At 37.7% G+C, this 23772-nt stretch overlaps 2 protein-coding genes across 3 annotated transcripts; one reads left to right on the forward strand and one right to left on the reverse strand.

The window, feature by feature from the left end:
- The first annotated feature begins 260 nt into the window (after positions 1-260).
- On the forward strand, positions 261-4014 carry LOC113357501 (BTB/POZ domain-containing protein At1g03010-like). 2 transcript variants are annotated; one of them, XM_026600910.1, is made up of 4 exons: positions 261-838; positions 1789-1855; positions 2000-3208; positions 3305-4014. In XM_026600910.1, the coding sequence occupies exons 1-4, from the start codon at positions 747-749 to the stop codon at positions 3845-3847; spliced, it is 1911 nt and encodes a 636-aa protein (XP_026456695.1). In that variant the 5' UTR covers positions 261-746; the 3' UTR covers positions 3848-4014. The 2 variants fall into 2 exon arrangements, with proteins under 2 accessions (XP_026456695.1, XP_026456696.1); XM_026600911.1 differs by lacking the exon at positions 261-838 and adding an exon at positions 1575-1681.
- Positions 4015-4048: 34 nt separating this feature from the next.
- LOC113357498 lies at positions 4049-9385 on the reverse strand. The gene is made up of 5 exons (XM_026600909.1): positions 8663-9385; positions 8407-8524; positions 7734-8086; positions 7138-7236; positions 4049-6713 (listed from the first exon to the last, which is right to left on the reverse strand). Exons 1-5 carry the CDS (start codon positions 9319-9321, stop codon positions 5297-5299), a joined length of 2646 nt encoding a protein of 881 aa, XP_026456694.1. The 5' UTR covers positions 9322-9385; the 3' UTR covers positions 4049-5296.
- Between the last annotated feature and the right edge of the window lie 14387 nt (positions 9386-23772).

A 23772-nucleotide genomic window follows, 5' to 3' on the forward strand; every position in this document is an offset into this window, starting at 1 on the left:
GATATAAAGAAATGAAAAAGCAGTCTACCATATATACTGACTTAAGGGCGGCTGGTCAGACACGAGTCAGAGGTCATATGCTGAGCTGAACCAAGAAAAACACGCAAACCATGAGAGGTTAATACTTGAAAACAGTTGCCGGTCGGTGGTAGTACGAACTTGAACTTCCTAGGCTTAGCTTTATTGCCTGCCTCCTCCTCCCCCTCTAATCATGTTATATAAGAGTATTATATCCGAAGTAATCATCTTATTTTGTCACTTAATCAAACTTTACACATAATATGGACTAGTTTTAACCCATCTTTATTTAGTAGTGTAGCTTTCACTTATTATTATCATTACAACACCTTAAAGCACCACCACCACCTCTTCAAGGAATTCTGCAACCCAAAAAACTACAAAAATTCACAACAAAATTAACTTTCACTAAAAAAGTGTTTAAAATTTTATGTTTCTTAAGATTAAACAGATCATTAAAGTAACCCTTGAGCAGCTACAAAAACAAACCTTTACTCTCCTTATTTCCTGCATGGGGTTTGAGTAGTTTTTATCAAAAAAAAATAAATCTGCTTTGCTTTGCTTTTCAAAGGGAAAAAACTACAGATGATAAATGATTATGCTTTGCTAGCTTTTCATAGGTCATTGACATTACAGCTTTGTTATATATCTGAAATGCAAGTTTTGAAAGGTAAGCTTTCACCAGTGAGGCCAACACTGTGAGATTTCTCATTTGAGTTGTTTGAGAGATGGGAGTTGCAACAGTTACTGAGTTAAAGCCAGGCATATCTGGGAAGAGATTGTTTCGTCCCAGTTCGAGTACGAGACTTGCTTCTGAATGGTATGATAATATATACTTGCTTCTATTTTCCATCTTTTATGTCTTTCGTAAGAAGCTATGCAATTTCTGATTTCTGATTTTCTTTAGTGGGATTTGGGATTTGCAAGACTTTTTCTTTCTTAGTCGATGTTTTCTTCTCTACTAACCTTTCAACTTAAGCATAAAAGGAGTCTTAAGTGGTCAATTATGCCTCCTTGATATGTCTTGCATCTTAATGATAAAACTTCTGTTTATCAACATCACATATTTTTTATTTTTATCAAGTAATTAATCCACTTGAGATGCAGTAAACAGAAGGTTTATAACGATGATGCCGACAGTGATTCTAGACCTGTATTCTAAAATTTAGTTACTGCGCTCATAATTGTTGTTGACGTAATTCGATCTAAAGATGCACATGAGTGTATACAGAGACATCGTACGAACAGAAACGTTGAATATGACAAACTATATCACAATATCAAGGACATGAAGCAATAATACTTCCTAATGGAACCAAAGGAAAACAGATGGCTTGATTGCCTCACTTCTGTAGCTGTCCCCTGAAATTAGAAGCTCTATTATTTGCTTTCATGCATTAAGTTCAGATATCAACCATTTATAAGTCTCAACCTTATCTTTTGCACACATCGAAAAACAGTTGTTTCCCGCCTCATTGATTGACTACCTACCAGTAGTGTACTTATATTCAGCGGTCAGCCACGTTGAAAAACAAAAACACTGCACAATCACTGATAATGATAACTGAACTAATCTTTTCAAGATTCACAAGTGAAATTATGGTAGTTCTGTGGCCTCACAAGTTTCCTAAAAGATTGATGAATTGTGAGAGTTGACCAACATGTAGGCTGCTGATAAAAAAATCTGACGTCCATTTGCCGGTTCATTTTCTTGCTAATCAGATGTCAGAAAGCTAACCTATCTCTTCTTCTTCTTCTTTTTTCTTGCAGGCCAATTTCTGATGTTTCAAGTGATCTTACAGTTGAGGTGGGAGCGGCAAGCTTTTCACTTCACAAGGTAAAAGAATATATAAGATTAGCACCTTCCTCTCTTCTTTTTCCTTCAAAATTTCCTGCCTAATATTTCTAGATCTGCGGCTCATAGGAAGCTAACAGAAAATCAAACTGCACTTACATTTCATCTGATAATGGTCTGCCGCAGTTCCCTCTTGTTTCTCGAAGTGGAAAGATTCGAAAGCTGTTGCTGGAAGCAACGGATTCAAAAGTTTCACGAATAAGTCTCCCCGGTGTACCTGGTGGGAGCGAGGCGTTTGAACTAGCTGCAAAGTTTTGTTATGGAGTGAATATCGAGATCACGCTGTCAAATGTCGCCATGCTACGCTGCGCAGCTCATTACCTAGAAATGACAGAGGAATTTTCTGATAAGAACTTGGAGATCTGCACAGAGAACTATCTAAAAGAAATGGTCTTCCCAAACTCCTCAAACTCGATAACCGTCCTTCACTGCTGTGAAAACCTCATTCCAGTAGCAGAAGAAACCAACGTAGTTAACAGGATTATCAACGGAATAGTATGTAATGCCTGTAAAGAGCAGCTCTCGTGCGGATTATCGAGGCTCGGGCATAATTATGGTGTCAAACCCATAAAAGTTTTAGAAACTGAATTGCCACCAGATTGGTGGGGAAGGGCACTAACAGTTTTAAACATAGATTTCTTCCAGAGAGTGCTATCTGCAGTGAAATCGAAGGGTTTTAAGCAGGAATTAATCAGCAGAATCTTGATCAACTACACACACAACTCTCTTCAAGGTCTTGTTGTGAGAGACCCACAATTGATTAAAGAAAACTCCTTAGATTTGGAGCAGCAGAAGAAACAGCGGATCATTGTTGAAGCAATAGTAAGTCTATTACCAACCCAGTCAAGAAAGAGTACAGTGCCCATGGCATTTCTGTCGAGTCTACTGAAGAATGCAATAATGAGTCTGGCATCTCCTTACTGCAGAGCTGATTTAGAGAGGAAGATTGCTCTTCAACTGGACCAGGCCATCCTGGAAGACATTCTCATTCCTTCAAACTCATACGGAAACAATCATCACCAGTTGTACGACACGGACACGATATACAAGATATTCTCGATTTTCCTAAACGTGGAGAATGACGACGATGACGATGATGAAGTAGTCAACCCCTTCAGGAATGAAAGTGAATTGAGTTATGATTTTGATAGCCCGCGTTCTCCTAAGCAGAGCTCAATTCTTAAAGTATCAAAGCTACTAGACAATTATCTGACAGAAGTTGCACTAGATTCAAATTTGGCACCATCAAAGTTCATTGCCCTGGCAGAACTACTTCCAGATCATGCTCGCATTGTGACAGATGGGTTGTACCGAGCTGCCGATATCTTTCTCAAGGTAAGCTCCGATTCTTACAGAAAACTACACTGGCTCTTCTTTATTTTGTACTATTAATTAAAAAAGGGCATGCTAAGTTGGACTCGAACTGTACAGGTTCACCCAAATATCAAGGATTCTGAGCGCTATAGACTGTGCAAGACTATTGACTGTCAGAAACTATCTCAGGAAGCCTGCAGCCATGCAGCTCAAAATGAAAGGTTACCCGTACAGATGGCAGTCCAAGTGTTGTATTTTGAGCAAATCAGGCTCCGAAATGCAATGAACGGGGATAATAATCAATTCTTCTTTGGTGCAATCAACGGACAATTCCCTCAACGTTCGAGCAGTGGTGCAGGCAGCGGAGCTATCTCTCCTAGAGATAACTATGCATCCGTGAGAAGAGAGAACCGAGAACTGAAGCTTGAAGTAGCAAGAATGAGAATGAGGCTAACTGACTTGGAGAAGGATCATGTTTCTATGAAACAGGAACTTGTCAGGTCAAATCCTGCTAACAACATTCTCAAATCTTTCACCAAAACGTTTAGTAAACTAAATTCCCTATTTAGGAAAACAAACATCAAGCCTGTAGTAGGTGCTAAAGCTAATCCAGAAACTAGATTTTTATTTCCAAAGCTAAGGCGCAAGTCGGTTTCTTAATCATTTTTAAGTTTATATAAGTGTATAGTAGAGATGCTGTAATTGCGTGTAAATCTCCGCTTGATAGTTGTCAGATTCTGATTGTGTTCCACTTCTACGAGATTATCTTGTGTATGTGAAGTGGGTGTGTTATTGAATTTACGTGCGAGTGAAGAATTTCTATTGCATTTTAGAACTATACTTATAAAACAGAAGAGATTGAAGAGAAAAAAGTAAAATTTCTGAAATATTTTTTACATCAATATTGAAAGATTTATGGATCACAAGTTTCAACAAATAAATTAAGTAAGACCCAGAAGAAAAGAATGTTTTCTTTTTCTTTCTTCTTTTAATTAGAAACAATGGTTTCAAAGCAGTTCAATCCATCCAACTCTAGAGCAAATCTTCTTGTACTTGTTCTCCTCCTTTCCTCTTCTTGTTTCTGTTTCTGAACCTGCTGGGTATCTGGTGTTTCCCCTCCTGTATTCTTCTTCTTTATAGATGATAAAGAACCGATCTTTTGTTGCAAGAACTCGAAACAAACACCATCGAAAGAACTGAAAATTGAATTCATTTTTATAAATCTCTTTTCTGCCTTTTGAATCAAGAGATATGAAACCAAAGAGTAATTTATATAAATTATTGTGATTCAGTACAGAGTTTTGCGTCTGGTCTTGTTTGTGCTATTGATTACAGAGAAATTGGGATTTATAAAGAAAGAAAGAAGTTGCGTGTGGGGAAGAACGCGGAATATTAATCAGAGATTCAGAGTCTAGACGGTCCTGGAAGTTACTGTATGGGAGCAGAAGAAACTTCAGCCTAGTCAAAGTAGTAGTAATAGTAGTCTTTGACTCTGACCAAGAAAAATAAAGAAAATTTCATCCCCAGTCCGCAGCACCTGATGGCTACAAATTTTATTGTGGCACACCAAATTTCTAATTTGGTTATCCCTAAAGACAAAGCCTCTAAAAATGGAACTTATGGTTCAAATTGAGTATTACAAATTAGCCATATAGATTATAGATAAAATTTCCAATTATCTCTAGCTGACCATCATCTTTCAATTATCCGCTTCCTAAGTCTATCTTCACCAAAATCTCCTCATCTCTGAGTCTCTGACCGATCATTGAACTCCTTGGGTCTTGCACGCTGCTGATATCCATATCCATCCCCAATAGTATGGGGGCGGAAGAAACTTCAGCCTAGTCAAAGTACAAGTAATAACAGTCTTTGACCATAAAAAAGAAAGAAAGAAAATATCCAAACTGAAGATCCCCCAGTCCAATAAGCTGCACCTGATAGCTGGCGTATGCAGTTTGTTGTTTGGTTGCCTTCATTGTGGCACCAATCACCAAATTTCCAATTTGTTATCCCACAAGACAATGCCTCTACAATTGAAATTTTATGGTTCAAATTGAGTACTACAAACTAGCCATATAGCTGAAAGTTCCAATTATCATTAGCTCGCCGTCATCTTTCAATTATCCGCTTCCTAGGTCTATCATCGCCAAAATCATTCCTCGTCTCTGACCGATCATTGAACTCCTTAGGTCTTCCACGCTGCTGATATCCATTTCCATCACCCCTATTGAGATTCTGCATATTTCCTTGTCTATCATTCATTCGTCTTCTACCATACTCGTTTCCACCACCACTATCAAACTTCTGTACTTTGGCCCGTCTGTCGTTCATTCCGCCGTCTCCCTGAGATCCCCGATATCCATTACCATTTCCACCATCCCGATCGAACTTCTGCACATTTCCATGTCTGTCGTCCATTTGTCTTTCACCATACCCATCTCCACGAGATCCCCTGTTGTTCTTATGAGAACCAAGAAATGATCTATCGGTATCAGCATTGCCAAATGAATCCCTCCTGTCATTCATTCCATTGGATCTGAAACGTGTATGATTGTTTCCTGAATCAAACTGGTCACGACCCTTGGTAAGATTTTCTCTCCTAACAGGGCCTGGTTCTTTTCCACTAAACTTGTTTCTTGGATGTTCGTCATTATCATCAGATTCTGAGCCAAAATCAAACTCATCTTCAGAATCAGAACTTCCTACCCTTTTAAGACCCCTTTTATCTGAACTCCATTTACTTCTCTGTCTGTGGCTGGGGCCAAATCCTTGCTTCCTATCATTATCAGAGTTGGAATCCCCTTCAAATTCATCGTCTGATACAAATTTAAGTCCCCTATACGGACCACTACTGCTTCCACCTCTATATCTGTTTCTTGACTTCTCTATATGACTGCGATTCCAGTTAGAACGATCCGAGTCTTCATCTTCAGAAGCTAAATCATGCCCTGGATCTTGAGAACGTGAGGGGGGAGTTCCTCTACCCCGAGCACGTAAACGAACATGAGAGTCATCAAAATCTTCAGACTCGGAGTATCCTTCAACGTCAGAAAGATCTTTCAAAGAAGCCTTGTGCATGATGCTATTACCTTCTGTTACTAGCTCATAACTATTAATATCATCATCTTCTTCATCAGCAAAGTCATCAAATCCAGTAGGAAGCTTCCTTTCACCACGATCTGGGTGTCTATCTCTTTCATGGGCTCTTGATATCCTGTTGGTCCGAGAAGAATCATCTTCAAAATCTGACAACCTTCCTCCTTCCTCACTCAATAAAGAAGAATCCTCTCTCCTTCTAGGAGAATCTGCATACTCAAATGCAGCAACATCTGCACCATCAGACTCGTTGTCATCGAAGTCAAAATTCCAGGCATTGGAACCCCCAGGCAAGCTTGAGACCTTCTCCAAACTTGTCCTGGGATCATGTGACCTTGTTCGTGATTGGTTATTCGTAAATTCATCAGGTGGCCGTTGGTGATCACAATGAAAGCATGCCATATTTCGCCTATAATTCAGGAAGTTGCACCTATAGGGCAGGAATGACAAAAAATCGTCAGGTTTCTTTAATTGAGAAAAGAATAAACATGTGTTGAACACCGTTAATTGAACTCCACCAAGGCGCAAAGTCAGTGAGACAGTGACTGGATAACATTGCTGAAGGTACCTAAGAAGTTAAAATGCTCATGAACTGTGGAGAAAAGTTCTAGTATAGTGAGACAGGAAGGTCCTACAGATCAGGTGGTGCTACTAAGTACACCCTTCAATTAGAGCATGCTTTATTTCAAACCATAGCACCTGCTGCGGCACTACCCCCTTATCTTTCATTTATCAAAGCTTTCAGCATGCTTTGAAGTTAAGATACAAGAGAACCATAACGTGATGACTATTGTGGTAACACATCAATTAAATTGACAACAAAATTTCAGTAATAGTAGTGTAAAAAAACCTACCCTGGACATTCCCACTCTCCTGGGAGCAGCTGTCTCTTTGGGCGCTTCGCATCACATTGCAAGCACACACTGTTCTTTGCAAAATTCATAAAGTCACACCTGAAACAAATAGTCACCACCCAAAAAGATGTAAGAAAAAAGTAGAAGTAGGAAAAACAAATTCAAAGAAACACATATGTACTGGCTCAAAAAAAAAAAAAAGCCCTAGTTACAGTCTTATTGATGCATCAAACTATCAATATTACAAATGCAAAGTGTAATCCTAATCCCCAAAATTTGTATAGTTGGTTCCAACAAATGGATAATGAATACTAACTAGACATCCCACAGTTCCCCCTCAAAAAGAGCATTCTTCCTAGAATCACTGCATAGATATTATAATTGGGGGAGATTTGACAGTGTACTGCAGAAGGGTAAACACTCCAATGGGAAACCCATAAATATCGTACATTGGAGAGTGGATGATGTTCAGACAGTTCTAGACCACACTGGAAGGATACATCTCATCCCATCATATGCAGGTGTAAACCTTCCTTGTCATTAACGCAAAAACACATTCACATATATAAATTACGGAAACTAAAGACGAATCGTACTTTTGACATAGCCAGTCTCCCTTTTTCATCTCAATGTCATCACGTCCTACTCGTTTCTTTGGTGTAGGCGGCGGTTGCTTTACTTTGGGTGGTGGCTTCTTGAATACAGGCGGTGGAAGATTTGGATCTATTGGAACAGCACTGAGCTTGACAACCTCATGAAGCAACTTGCGGACTACTGTTTTCACAGATTTCATTTTTCGAAGAGGTTTATTGAGAACTGATTCATGAATAGCATCAAATCCATATGTGAATAAGACACGTATTACATCAACAGTCCGTGCTTCATCCTCTCTACTTGGCACCAAATACGCTTTAGGGCAGGTACTTCTCAAACTGCATGAACTACAGACCTGAAAAATCATATTAGTAACAACGTAAGAGATTTAATCTATCCAAACTAATCACAGTAGAGGAGATCTTTGACACACTCCCATGTTAGAAGTGCAATTGTAATATGAAAAGCACAAGGTGCAAATGCAAGGACGTTTCAGCATCCATGAAATTTTTTCGCACAAGAATGTAAAACTGAGAAAGTTGGATGGTTCAAACCCATCAAATTGACATATTCATATCGAAGATTCAAGAGCTATGGAAGATGGTTCAATCTGCGCTTACGATCCAAGGAAAATAATTATAAAATGTATGAATGGGTTTGTAATGTAGCACGTACATCTCCTTCATCCAGGTGGACATGTTTCCTCAATGTTTTCGCGGAGAAGACGACTTTAGTGTCTACACTAGGACATCCATACCCAACAAGATTTTGAATATCCTGCCTCGACAATGACCTGAAAATCAAACACAACATCAAAGTAACTCTGCATCAGTGTAAAATAACGCACCTTCTAGTATTATCTAAACTCAGAAAGATCAAACTCAAACAAACGGTTAACTCAATTACATGGAAATAAATAAAATGAGCTCACTTTAAGATATCAAAGCGATCTCGACCAAATTTAACAAAAGCATTACGAACAGTTGTCAAATCCCTGGTAAAATCAAAACCATCCTCGACTTCAATCGCCACGTCCTCTTGAGCAATCTTATCCTCATCTTCATTACTGTTACGATCAAAGTACTTCTGTTGTATTAATCTTTCCATTAATTCAATCCATTCTGGCCATGGATGAACTATTTCAATCTCTTTCTTAATCATATTCGCTTTCTCCTTCTTCTTCTTCTCCTCCTCCATACCCAGCAATTCATTGTCATCTAAACTATTAACTCTTGTCTGAGACATTTCATCGAACATGTTAGGTGTATGTCTTTCCTTTTCATTTTCATTTTTAAGTTCATCTTTCTTGGTGTCTCTCCATGAACGAATCCTTTGTAAGGCTTCATCCTTATTGTTTCTTTCTTTCTCAATCGCATCAATTTGATCAAATACAAAACTCATACGAGCTGATAGACTTGATTTTGGTTCAGATAGATTTTTTAAATCATTTTCTGTTTGAATAGACGTCGAGAAGTACTTTCCATTTCTCCATAAACAAGATAGCCTAGAAATTTGAGAATGAGAACGAAAACGAGGGCTTTTGGTGGAGAAATTACGATTCAGAAAGAGAATCAAGTAGTTCCGAGCCATCAAGACCTAACTAAAACCCATAAAATTAACTCTTCTTCTTCTCCCTAAAGCTAAAACTCTGCATGATTCAGGAAGTAGGAATTACTAGCTAGTCCAGTTGTAGCAGACCCAGTTAATGGCTAGTCCATCCGTGGAAAAAATTTACCCTCTAGTCTAAAAACATGTTTTTGGACTAGATTATTTACTCTCTAGTCCAAAAACTTCGTGGAGACTATAAAATGTATTTTATAAATTCCTAAAACACCCTTCCAGTTCTAATTAGTACCAACACATGTAAATGTTACTAGTAGTATCAATACGGTGATACTAAATATTAATATGTATTGTACTAATAGTAACAAAATATCTTATTGTTACTAGTAAATTATGTAACTAATTTATTATATTAAACTAGTATACTAGTAGTAACTCGTAAACTAGTACTAGTAGTAAAATATGTAGTATCAATACATAACAATTTTTTTTGATATGTAGTATCAATACATAACATACTACATATCAATATGTAGTATCAATATCAAACATACTACATATCAATATATAATATACTACATATCAATATGTAGTATCAATATCAAACATACTACATGTCAATATGTAGTATCAATACATAACATACTACTACACTACTAGTATACTACATACTACATATGTTATTACTACATACTACATACTAGTTACTACTAATATATTACATACTACATATGTTATTACGACATACTACATACTAGTTACTACTAGTATATTAGATACTAGTAGTAACTAGTATACTACATAGTAGTAACATATGTATTATTATATGTAATGTTATATACTAGGGTTACTAGAGTAATTTTACTCTTTTCAAAACTTTTTTGGACTAGGGAGTAAATATTTTTTGGCGCTGAACTAGCCAGTAACCGGGGTCGGGTTTTCTGGACTAAACAGTAAATCCCTCGTTCAGGAATAGTGGTGGCAGCGGATCTTGGTGGATACGGATAGAGCAGAATCTATATCCGAACCGAATTGATGTTCAAATCATTGAAATGGAGAATTTGTTGTTTAGTCCACTAAACCAGACCCGGGTTAATGGGTAGTCCAGCGTGAGAAATTATTTACTCGCTAATCCAAAAAAAGTTTGAAGAGTAAAATTACTCTGTTAACCCTAACATATAATTACATATCAATATTTGTTATGTTATGTATTGATAACTACATATGTTACTACATATTAATATGTTATGTATTGATACTACATATACAAATATGTATTATGTTATGTATTGATACTGCATATGTTACTACATATTAATATATAAAGGGAGGATCCATTGACACTCTTAGATGGACACTATCATACATGATTTGCGTTATTTTCGTGGTAAAACTCAAACGACAATGAACTTAAGTCTAACATTTCGATGATACGTTCCTTTTATAAGACTCTACGTTCCTACCAAAAATGGACATAATTCGAGATGTATAAGATTACCATCTACCCCTTTGAATATCAATCGTTAAAAGTTAACCGTTGAAATTAAGACCCGTAGACGAGGTTTGGTATCTCGAATTGTGCCCATCTTTGATAGGAATGTAGAGTCTTATAAGAGGAACATATCATTAAAGTGTTAGATTTAAATTCATTGTCGTTTGGGTTATGCGGCAAGAATGACGCAAATCATGTATGATAGTGTCCATCTAAGAGTGTCCATGGATCATCACTCTAATATATATTGATATGTATTGATACTACATATTAACATATATTGTTAAGTATTGATACTATTAAGTATCAATACTAATATGATACTACATATGTTATGTATTGATACTAATTATATCTGGAAGGGTGTTTTAGGCATTTAGAAAACACACTTTATAGTTTCCACAAAGTTTTCGGACCAACGAGTAAATAATCTGGTCCAAAAACATGTTTTTGGACTAGCGAGTAAATTAGTTTCACGGGTGTACTAGCCATTAACTGGGTCATGAAAAACTGGATTAAACAGTATTTCCTACTTGAAATCAAGAGAAATTTGCTAGTTGGTCCACAAACCCGTATACTAGGTATCCTATAGTCTAGCGGGAGAAATCTTTTATCTTGAATTATGTTCAAGATTCTGGTCCGACATTGGGACAATTTTATCCGAGAAGACTTTTTGATGAAATCTTGGATTAACTAACGAAATTTTGTTTTTGAATTTTATATCTACATATGCATATTAAACATTTTTCACACATTGCACCCTATTAAGTTATGCGAAAATATAATAAAATATCGTCAATTTTTAGGAAAAAAAACATATGTTCATTCAAAATAGTAGGAAACCCAAAGTCCATACGAATTTCTAATTAGAAACACAAGAGAAATAAACTTTAACCAAGATTTCCGGTCAAATTCTGCCTCTGCAAAATCAAAACATTTCGCTAACTTATTTCCGAAAACGTAATTTTCTGCGAGATATCTGCTATCTCAGTCGAGATTGACTACATTGGTTTGAAAATATTGCAGATTGGACATGTTCTTAATTTGTTCTAATGCGACTCAAACTGCTATAGTTAGGATTATCTTAGATCACAACCTCTTGTTGTTGGGTTTAGTTCCCGACTTTAGAGTAAGTAATTACGTAATTACTTCAAGATTGATCATCACTGACTACATCATCCATATTTCTATATGAATGTTGAAATTTGGTTGGGTATTTTCCAGTGTCCATGGGCTCCTTTCTGTTCAGAGAACTACATCATTTGAAGTTATAACGTGAGAAAGATGGAGCATGTAGCATGATCTTACGGAGAATATCAAAAGGCTTAATCTATTTGGAAAAAAAAAGTTCTTTATCTCAGACTCAAAAAATTCAAAGAGCAGGTGATTTGTACAAATTGAATGAGATTGAAGTTGTTAGAGAATTCTCGTTGAACCCACAAAGCATTGATATGTCAAGTTTGGTGGTTATATTTTAGTTTCAAAACTCGAAGTTGTTTAATTATATTACTAGAGTCAACTTTTAGACTTGGAACAACAGAAATATTGAGACTCGCTCGTGTTACTCCGAAGAACCCGGGGATGTATTGGCATCAACGAACACATCATCCTTCTGTTCGAGGTTAGTAACATAGAATTAACTTGTTCCATTTTATCTACGTTTCTTCCAAGTCGTTTAGACCGAAAACATAACATACGAAGTTTATTTATGTAACTTTAGTATTCGTGACTTGATCATTTCCATCAAAGTGTGAAGGAAAGACATATAGGTAGTTTAATACAACTTTGGTGTATGAAGTTACGAAATATAGTTTATCTATTGAACTTCGTAGATTCAACATAATATTATTTGGTAATTTGCTATTATTTAGTATGTTGAACTTTCGGGTTGATTTCATACCTAGAAACTATGTTTAACTGTTGTAGATGGTGATTTTTGGACTGAGGGTAAAATGGGGTCATTTTATATCATAGGGGTAAAACCTTCATTTTGGTAGTTCAAGGAAAAATCATCAATTACCGAAATGTCCAACCTAGTTGAGATACTCATGCCCACAAGTACATTCATATAGCAAGCCATACAGAGGAGCGTGTGAACTGAAATGCAATTTAGTCAGTATGAAGCCTAAAATTCCAGCCAAGAAAAGTTTCAAGACGAATTTCAATTCCTGAAGAAAGAAAAGCTAGAGAAGACTAGTTAGGCCCGAGAAACCTCCGCAACTCCGAGGCAAAGAGCCTTTATCACTTTGAGGCGAAGATCCTTCATTGCTCCAATGTGAAAAGCCATTATCGCTCGAAGGAAAAAAATCCCCATCGCTTTAAAAGCAAAGAGCCTTCATCACTCGAAGGCAAAGAACCTTTGTCGCTCGAAGGCGAATATCCCCCGTAACTCTAAATAGAAAGGCGTTCACAACTCGAAGGTAAATGGTCTTTTTATCCTGTAAGTCAATATTTAATCACGCGCCTCAGCCGAGATCAAACGGCTCAAACATCACATGCCTCAGCAGGTTAAACGGATCAAGAACCGCACGCCTCAACTAAAGTCAAACGGCTCAAACATGTCAATGTTGAAAATGCGGAGGGTCTAACAACCACACCCAACAATTCGTTTGATAATATGAGAGGACTTACTCCAGTATACTTTCTATAGAATCAATTAGACAGTCAGACTCAATCTAGAGTGAAGTATATCAAAGAGTTTAATATCTCTAACTCTTAATTCAATCTGCAATCAGCAAATAGAAATCTGCGAGCCTGATTGAATATAAGAGGGGTAACATGAACAGTACCAAAGACCAATGTTCAAGTGTCAATCAATTTAAATCAAAAACCAAAGGTTGGATATTCTAATTGATTGATCTTAACGCACAACCTGTGATATTTCAATTATATAACAAAATATAATGCGGAAAATAAATAACACAGACACTAGAATTTTTAGCGAGGAAAACCGCAAATGCAGAAAAACCCCGGGACCTAGTCCAGTTTGAACACCACACTGTATTAAGCCGGTACAGACTCTAGCCTATTACCAATTAACTTCGGACTGGACTGTAGTTGAACCCTAATCAATCTCACACTGATTCAAGGTACAGTTGCATACCTTACGTCTCTGATCCCAGACAGATACTATGCACTTGATTCCCTTAATTGATCTCACCCAAAACCAAGAGTTGCTACAACCCAAAGTCGAAGACTTGATAAACAAATCTGTCTCACACAGTAAAGTCTATAGATTGAATTAATCTGTCTCCCACAGAAATACCGAAGAGTTTTTGTTCTGTCTTTTGATAAATCAAGGTGAACATGAACCAATTGATAACAACCTAGTATTATCAATCACCTCACAATAATCTTAATCGACTAGCGAAAAATATTGTGGAATCACAAACGATGAGACGGAGATGTTTGTGATTACTTTTATCTTGCCTATCGGAGAAATTAGTCTCGAGTATATTTCAATTGTACTCAATACGATAGAATCGGGCAAGATCAGATTACGCAACTACAAAGAAAATATTTGGGTATGGCTTCACAATCCCAATGAAGTCTTTGAAGTCGTTAACCTACAGGGTCTCGATAGAAACCTAAGGTTAAAGGAGAATCGACTCTAGTTTATGCAACTATTAACACACAGGTGTGGGGATTAGTTTTCTAAGTTGCTAGAGTTCTCCTTTATATAGTTTTCAAATCAGGGTTTGCAATCCAAGTTACCTTGGTAATGACGCATTCAATATTCACTGTTAGATGAAAAACCTGATTCAACCAAGCTAATATCTTTCAACCGTTACATCGAACTTAGCTTGTTACACACAAATGAAATGTACCCTCATTTAGGTTTATGTAACCGTACCTAAACGTATACACCATGTTGGTTCACAAATAGTTAACCAATGTTAGCCATATGATTACTCTCATATCAACCTTATTTATGTTAACCATAACTAGTTCAAATGACTCAAACGAAACTAGTTAAAGAGTTGTTTAATTGCTATATTCACATAGAATTATACAAGAACACAATTGAAGCAAAATCGGTTTGATTCACTCGAAACAACCATGAACATTATAGCCACGGTTTGCAAAGATTGTATTCCTTATTATATAAATGTTTATGTTCATGTTCATGACCGATTTTAGAACTTTAACCTTCAAGTATGCAAACGGGTACGCATACTTGAAATACCCGGACAAAGATTGGGTTTCGCCAGTACGCAAACGGGTACGCGAACTTTCAATCCCAGCATAAATTCTCGTACATGAACCTGTACGCCAGTGCGCAAACGGGTACGCATACTTAGGTTCCCTGATTTCTCAAACCAACAGGTACGCAAACGGGAGCGCATACTATCGTTCCCAGACATGGATTACATATGTGCAAGAGTGCACAACATGACATATCCAATAATGGTTAAGTGTTCTAAAATCTTATTTCAATCATTGACACTTTCTTAGAGGGTGACAATAGTCGTTGTCACACTCTACAAGCATCAAAAAGATTTTCAAGTTATTGAAATAATCATAATGAAACATTCCAAGACTACAACAAATGATTGTATCACACAAACCATGTAAGATGTTACTCGGCAATTTTCACATGATATAAGATGAACTTGGTCGAAGCGAAAGCTTGCCAGCACATATTTCGAGAAATATGTAAGCGAGATAAACTCAGCTCGAAATCTCAAATGTGTATATAGAAAATTATATCGTAATACGACTTATGTCTCAATATAGGAGATAGAGTAGAAATAGACTTTCCAAGTGATAGATGATTTTAAGTCTCCACATACCTTTTGTCGATGAAGTTCCACAAGCTCCCCTTAGTAGTTATTCATCTTCAAATGATGAACGACGTGAAGTCTAAGCTCAACTACACAATCTAGGTCCTAGTCCGAGACATCTATAAATAGGATATAAATCAAGACATATACTTTTGATCACTAACACTGACAAACATGCTTGAGATAGCAATGCATGCGAGTTCGACCGAGCAGTGCTCTAACAATCTCCCCCTTTGTCAATTTTAACGACAAAACTATCAATACATATGGATTAGAAAAGAAATACAAATTTGTAGCTTCTCATCCAAATGCTTTATCTCCTTGGCATCTTCAACATGACTCGAAAACTTCGTCACTTCCAAGTACTCCATGATTCTAAACGTGTTCAACTCAGCATCATAGTTGTTGAAGATCCGTAGCGATAACAATGAGAAAATAAATGCTCTCAAATCATTGTTATACAGTGTCATAGTATTAACACAGCATCAAAGTTCAATTGTATCACAACTTTGACAACAATACTATGGTGATATGTATCACTCCTCCTTAGTCAATACTTCATTTCGACATAAAAACCACTCCCCCTTCCATAATGATCCGTAAACCATATGTATTTGTAGTATGAAACTACACATTAATTCTCCCCCTTTTTGTCAATATAAATTGGAAAAGGTACGAAAACTAGTGGGATCCTGATGAATTTTCATAGAGATAATTCATGAACAAAAGAGAATAATATGCCAACTTATTTAGATGCAATCATAAAGCCGAAGCTAAAAACATTCATCAAGGAGTTTATAAAGATACAATATAACCTCTATAATATTCCACAGCCGCACTCCCCACAAAGATTTGGCAATTAAGCACAAGTTCAATTAAGAACTCCCCCCCCCCCCCCCCCCCCCCCCATAAAATGTCATTCCCGAAAGAACAACAAAGACGACCTTGCTTTTACAAGAAAAGAAGGATTATTTTATATATAACCAAATCACATGAAAACATGAATTTGAATTCAAAACTCTCAATTGAATCAACCACAAAATGATCAATTCAATCGGTCATGCTCGGCATAGGAGAACTTACGGAGCAACACAGTATGTGCACAAAAATGTGGATCGGAAATCGACCAATACTGTGAAATATACAAGAATTCATTCTATTTTTTATCACTATTTGCACAATGACATATAATAGACATAGTCCTTGTAAACAAAATTTCATCCTTTCTTCCATCAAAATTTGCATAATGACATAAAAGGCTTTAACTTTTGTTTGTCAAAAGTTCATTGTATCTTTTATCAATACTTTCATACCGACATAATAGAGATAACTTTTGAACAAGTATGGGACAGTCATAGGTTCACGGACGTAAACAACATATCTCATAACAATTTGCAATATATAAAATCATAGAGATTAAAATTGCAAACATCATCTTCCAAAAATCTTAGAATTTAAATAAATAAATCTAAAAACATGAAGATGAAAACGTTGGACATGTCTATGTGTACTCACAATAATGGCCATTCCAAACCCTAGTTATTCTTCTAAACACACAAGAAATAAATTCTCATAAGAAAATTTTCTAGACATTGAGACCTCTGAAGAATTCTTTATCGTCCCCGAACTCCTTTTTGTCAACAACCATAGGTACATAATGTTCGTGAAGAAAGGAGTTAATTCCAACAAACCTTCTAGGTTGATGATGTCGAACCAGTGCCTTCTGAATTTCGAGAGTTCTCATAACAAAAGCCTTTATTTGTTGAATCTCCTTCCTTGTTTCCTTCAACTCTTCAAGAACACAAGAAACCTTCTGAGAATTTGAAGCAAAAACTCTTGGCTTCCTCACATTCCTTCTTTTTCTTTTCAACGCATGCGAGTTCGACCGAGCATTGCTCTAACAGAAGGTGTTAAAGAAAGTCTTATTTTACACCTTTGCTTGCACCTCCACGTCATATTTTTAATTATTTTATTTTTTTTAGAAATTAGTTAAAGTAAAAATAAACGGTTAAGATATTATCATATATATTAAATATTCTAAGGATTAAACCCTTTACTATTGGAGATGGTCTTTTAACTATGGAGTCATATATTCGCTATATGTGTAAAATCTCCTAAATAATAGTCTTAATAAGACTTCCATGTAGAATTTTTAACGCCGACTGTTGGAGATGCTCTAAGTAACAAGATTTTAGCACATGTTCAAATATATTATATCGACATCTTGTGAACTTTACTTTTTTTTAAATGTATTTGTGGTATCTATGTAAACCCTAAAATAATAGATAAACAGAAAATACAAACTCAATTAAACTAAGGATCTGTTGTATTAAGGATCTATGAGATCGGTCCTAGTAAAGATCATTGGGACCTGTCCTAGCAGAGATCCTTGGTAACGTGTCAGTCCTACTAAAGATCCTTAGGATCGGTCCTAGTAAAGATCCTTGTTTAAGATATCGATCATATAATAAATCCTTTAATTATTTTCAACTTTGAAAAGAAAAAGAAGGAATGTGAAGAAGCCAAGGGTTGTTCCGTCAACCTCTCAGAAGTTTTCTGGTGTTCTTGAAGAGTTGAAGGAAACAAGGAAGGAGATTCAACAAATAAAGGCTTTTCTTTTGAGAACTCTTGAAATTCAGAAGGCCCTGGTTCGACATCATCATCCTAGAAGGTTTGTTGGAATTGACTCTTATCTTCACGAACTGTATGTTTCCATGATGTTGAAGACAAGGAGTTCGAGGACGATAAAGAATTTTTCAGAGATCTCAATGTCTAGGAAACTTCTTATTAGCATTTTATTCTTGTGTTTTTAAGAAGGATAACTAGGGTTTGGAATAGCCATTATTGTGAGTACACATATCTATGTCCAATGCTTTCATCTTCAATGTTTCTATATTTATTTATTTAAATTCTAAGTTATTTGGAAGATGATTTTTGCAGTATTAATGCTAATGCTTTCATATATTGCAAATTGTTATGGGATATGTTGTTTACGTCCGTGAACCTTGACTGTCCCATACTTGTTCAAAAGTTATCTCTTTTATATGTCGATATGAAAGTATTGATAAAAGATCGAATGAACTTTTGAATACAAAAGTCAAGCCTTTTATGTCATTATGCGAATATTTATGGAAGAAAGGATGAACTTTTGTTTACAAAGATTAAGTCTATTATATGTCATTGTGCAAATAGTGATGAAAAATAGAATGAATCTTTGTTTATTTCTGCAGTATTGGTCTTTCCCTGATCCACATCTTTGTGCATATACTGTGTTGCTCCATAAGTTCTCTTATGTCGAGCATGGCCAATTGAATTGATCATTTTTTGTGGCTAATTCAATTGTGATTTTTGGATACAAATTCATGTTCTCATGTGATTTGATTATGTCCAAAGAAATCCTTTTTCTCTCTAAAAGTAAGGTCGCTCGTGTTGTTCTTTCGGGGACATTTTACGGGGGAGAGTTCTTTTTGAACTTGTGCTTAATTGCCAAATCTTTGTGGGGAGTGTGGTTGTGGAATATTATAGGGGTTATCTTGTATCTTTATAAACTCCTTGATGAATGCATTTAGCTTCAGCTATATGAATATTGCATCTGAATAAGTTGGTATGTTATTCTCTTTTGGTCATGAAGTATCTCTATGAAAATTTCATGAGGATCCCACTAGTTTTCGTACCTTTGCCAATTTATATTGACAAAAAGGGGAGGAATTAATGTGTAGTTTCATACTACAAATACATATGGTTTACGGATCATTATGTAAGGGGGAGTGATTTTCATGTCGAGATGAAGTATTGACTAAGGGGGGATGATACATATCACCATAATATTGTTGTCAAAGTTGTGATACAATTGAACTTTGATGTTGTGTAATGATACTATGACATTGTATAACAATGATTCATAGCAATTGTTTTCTCACTGTTATCGCTACGGATCTTCAACAACTATGATGCTGAGTTTAACACGTTTAGAATCATGGAGTACTTGGAAGTGACGAAGATTTCGAGTCGTGTTGAAGATGCCAAGGAGATAAAGCATTTGGATGAGAAGCTACAAATTTTTATTTCTTTTATAATCCATATGTATTGATAGTTTTGTCGTTAAAATTGACAAAGGGGGAGATTGTTAGAGCACTGCTCGGTCGAACTCGCATGCATTGCTATCTCAAGCATGTTTTTCAGTGTTAGTGATCAAAAGTATATGTCTTGATTTATATCCTATTTATAGATGTCTCGGACTAGGACCTAGATTGTGTAGTTGAGCTTAGACTTCACGTCGTTCATCATTTGAAGATGAATAACTACTAAGGGGAGCTTGTGGAATTTCATCGACAAAAGGTATGTGGAGACTTAAAATCATCTATCACTTGGAAAGTCTATTTCTACTCTATCTCCTATATTGAGACATAAGTCGTATTACGATATAATTTTCTATATACACATTTGAGATTTCGAGCTGAGTTTATCTCGCTTACATATTTCTCGGAATATGTGTTGGCAAGCTTTCGCTTCGAACATGTTCTTCTTATATTCTTGACGCAAATCAAAATATGATCATGTGAAAATTGTCGAGTAAGATCTTACATGGTTTGTGTGATACAATCATTTGGTGTAAACTTGGAATGTTTCGTTATGATTATTTCAATAACTTGAAAATTGCTTTGATGCTAATACTTTGTGAAAACGGTTATTGTCATCCTCTAAAAAAGTTCCAATGATTGAAATAAGAGTTTAGAACACTTAACCATTATTGGACATGCCATGTTGTGTACTCTTGCACATATGTAATCCATGTCTGGGAACCATAGTATGCATACCCGCATGCACCTGTTGGCTTGAGAAATCCGGGAACCTAAGTATGTGTACCCGTTCGCGTATTGGCGTAAGGTTCATGTCCGAATATTTCTGCTGGGATTGGAAGTACGTGTACCCGTTCGCGTACTGGCAAAACCCAATCTTGGTCCGGGTATTTCAAGTATGCGTACCTGTTTGCATACTTGAAGGTTAAAGTTCTAAACTCGGTTGTGTACATGAACTTAAACATTTATATAATAAGGAACGCAATCTTTGCAAACCGTGGATATAACGTTCATGAATTGATTCGAGTGAACCAAACCAATTTTGCTTCAATTGTGTTCTTGTATACTTCTATGAGAATATAAACTCTTTAACTAGTTTCATTTGAGTCATTTGTACTAGTTATGGTTAAGATGAATAAGTTTGATATGAGAGTGATAATATGGCTAACTTCGGTTAACTATTGTTGAGCTAACATGGTGTACACGTTTAGGTATGGTTACATAAACCTAAATGAGGGTACATTTCATTTTTGTGTAACAAGCTAAGTTCGATCTAACGGTTGAAATATATTAGCTTGGTTGAATCAGGTTTTTCATCTAACGGTAAATATTGAATGGTTTCTTACACTTATATGTGTTACTAGTTGCATAGCTAGAGTCGATTCTCCTTTAACCTTAGGTTTCTCATGAGACCATGTAGGTTACTGACATAAAGACTTCATTGGGATTGTGAAGCCAGACCCAACTATTTTCTCTATAGTTGCGTGATCTAATCTTGTTGTTTCTATCGTGATTGAGTGCAATCGTAAGATTGGCTTGAGATTTATATCTCCGATAGGCAAGATAGAAAAGTAGTCACAAACACCTTCGTCTCATCGTTTGTAATTCCACAATATCTTGTTGTTGATGGTGGTTTTTAGTTTAGGGTTAAAATCGTAAAACTGTACATCTGGCATGACGCCACCATGACCACTAGCGCATTTACTGACCATTAGTACATTTATTGAATCAACCAGCATGCTTACGTAAGAATTACCGGGGTACCTTTTTTTCTACACGGGTCATGTTCCACGGAAGAACCCTTAAACATTGACCAACGTCTCCTATGCCGAAACCCTAATTCTCATGCTACTGCGCCAAGGCATGCCAACCATGCCAGCCGCACCACTGTGCCAATGGAAAACCATGCCAGCCACATCTACTGCGCCAAGGCATGCCAACCATGCCAGCCGCACCACTGTGCCAATGGCAAACCATGTCAGCCACATCTACCGCGCCAAGGCATGCCAACCATGCCAGCCGCACCACTGTGCCAATGGCAAACCATGCCAGCCGCATCATTGTGTCAATGGAAAACCATGCCAGCCACATCTATCGCGCCAAGGCATGCCAACCACGCTAGCCGCACATGCGCCAATGGCATGACCAAACACTTGGCCCATGCCATGCTGGCCTTCCCTTCACGGCAGCTAAAGCAAAGGCCTGCAACAATCAACGACCATCTTTCAATCTTGGGAGCAAATCCTAGCCGTCCAAGGTCGCCAGCCAACGCATGGCAACCTTTTTCCCAAACCCTAGTTTGGCCACGTCAAGGCATGCCGCGCCAATCACCTTGTCGCGCCAACTACCCTGCGCCAATCAAAGGCCTTCAACAATCAACGACCATCTTTCAATCTTGGGAGAAAATCCTAGCCGTCCAAGGTCGCCAGCCAACACATGGCAACCTTTGGCCCAAACCCTAGTTTAGTCACGCCCAAACCACGCCAAGGCATGCCGATCCAATCAGCTTGCCACGCCAACTACCTTGCGCCAATCGAAGGCATGCGGCCATCTACGGTCATCTTTCATCCCAAGAGTAAATCCTAGCCATCCGAGGTCGCCAGCCAACGCATGGTAACCTTTGGCCCAACACCAAACCCTAGTTTGGTCACGCCCAAACACTTGGCCCCACCGTTCCCAAACGTACGCGCCATGGCCTTGGCCCCACCATGCCAAGCCATCCACGCCACCTTGCCTTGGCCCCACGACCGCGCCATGGCTTTGGCCCCGCAATGCCAAGCCATCCACGCCACCTTGCCTTGGACCTACAACGCAAAAAGACCGTGCCATGGCCTTTCCCCGCCATGCCAAGCCACCCGCGCTACATGCTAAGACCGTCCGCGCCATTCACTTTGCCGCACCATGTTGGCCTTCCCTGTGCGGCTACCAAAACGAAGGAGTGCGACAATCAACGGTCCCCCTTCTATCTTAGATGCAATCTTAGCCGTCCAAGGTTTCCAAACAACGCATGGGAACCTTTGGCCCCAAAAACCTAGTTTGGCCACGCCCAAACCGCGCCAAGGCATGCCGCGCCCCAACCATGCTAGCCGCATCATGCGCTAATGGCATACCAAACCCTTGGTCCCGCCATACCAAGCCAGTCACCTTGCCGTACCATGATGGCCTTCCCTATGCGACTACCAAAACGAAGGCGTGCGACAATCAACGGTCCCCCTTCTACCTTAAATGCAAATCTTAGCCGTCCAAGGGTACCAGCCAACGCATGGCGAACTTTGGCCCCAACTTGGTAGCGCCTAGCAAAGCCAAAACCCTAACTTTTGGACGCGCCTAAACCAGATCATATTAAAGCCACACTGATCATATTTTCATGTCATGGCCTACCAATCAAAGGGTTGCGATAATCGACGGCTACCCTTCTTCTCAAGATTCAAAATCTGGACCGTCAAAGGTCGCCACCGAGCCGGCTAGTCCAAGCTTAACTTGCCGAACAAAAACAACATGCTGCACTCGAGACATCAAACACATGTCACAAACTGGGGGATTCTCTTTGGGTATTGGTTCGGCGGTTTACAGCGTGCGGCGTACACTACGCCCGTTATAAGAAAGTGTAATAAGAATGAGGCGGTTAGTAAACATGGGAAGTAATGGTGAAACACCTTCTTTTATGGAACATCAATTCCTTCCAAGCGTGACCGGTCATCACCTCCTCCCATTTACTCACCCATTTATCATTTCTTAATGAGACCAGAGTACGTTTCACTTCGACTTGTGTAAATAGGTCTTACCTATTTCCACCGAACAACAAGTTCAGTTAGGAGCAATACAACACTCAGAAACATTTGCTAGCTTTTCATCTGTGAGCTTCCCATTTTCTGATACAAGTCGTGAAACAACTACTCTTACAGAATCAACCTGGTCTCAACACTTTCTTCGCTTCCCTCCCAAAAACCAACCCATTCTCCTTCACTTTGTGACCGAAGCAAGTCTGGAACGACCATTTCTTGGTTTAGGCCGGATTTTTACAAATTGATCTCTCGAATATAAAGTACTCCCTTGCAGTACATTGTTTAGGGTTTAAACTCGTTTCTCACACACACACCCGAAATTACCGAAATCAGCAAAA

Source organism: Papaver somniferum, chromosome 3, assembly GCF_003573695.1.
Source record: "Papaver somniferum cultivar HN1 chromosome 3, ASM357369v1, whole genome shotgun sequence".
In the NCBI taxonomy this organism is placed as follows: Eukaryota; Viridiplantae; Streptophyta; class Magnoliopsida; order Ranunculales; family Papaveraceae; genus Papaver; species Papaver somniferum.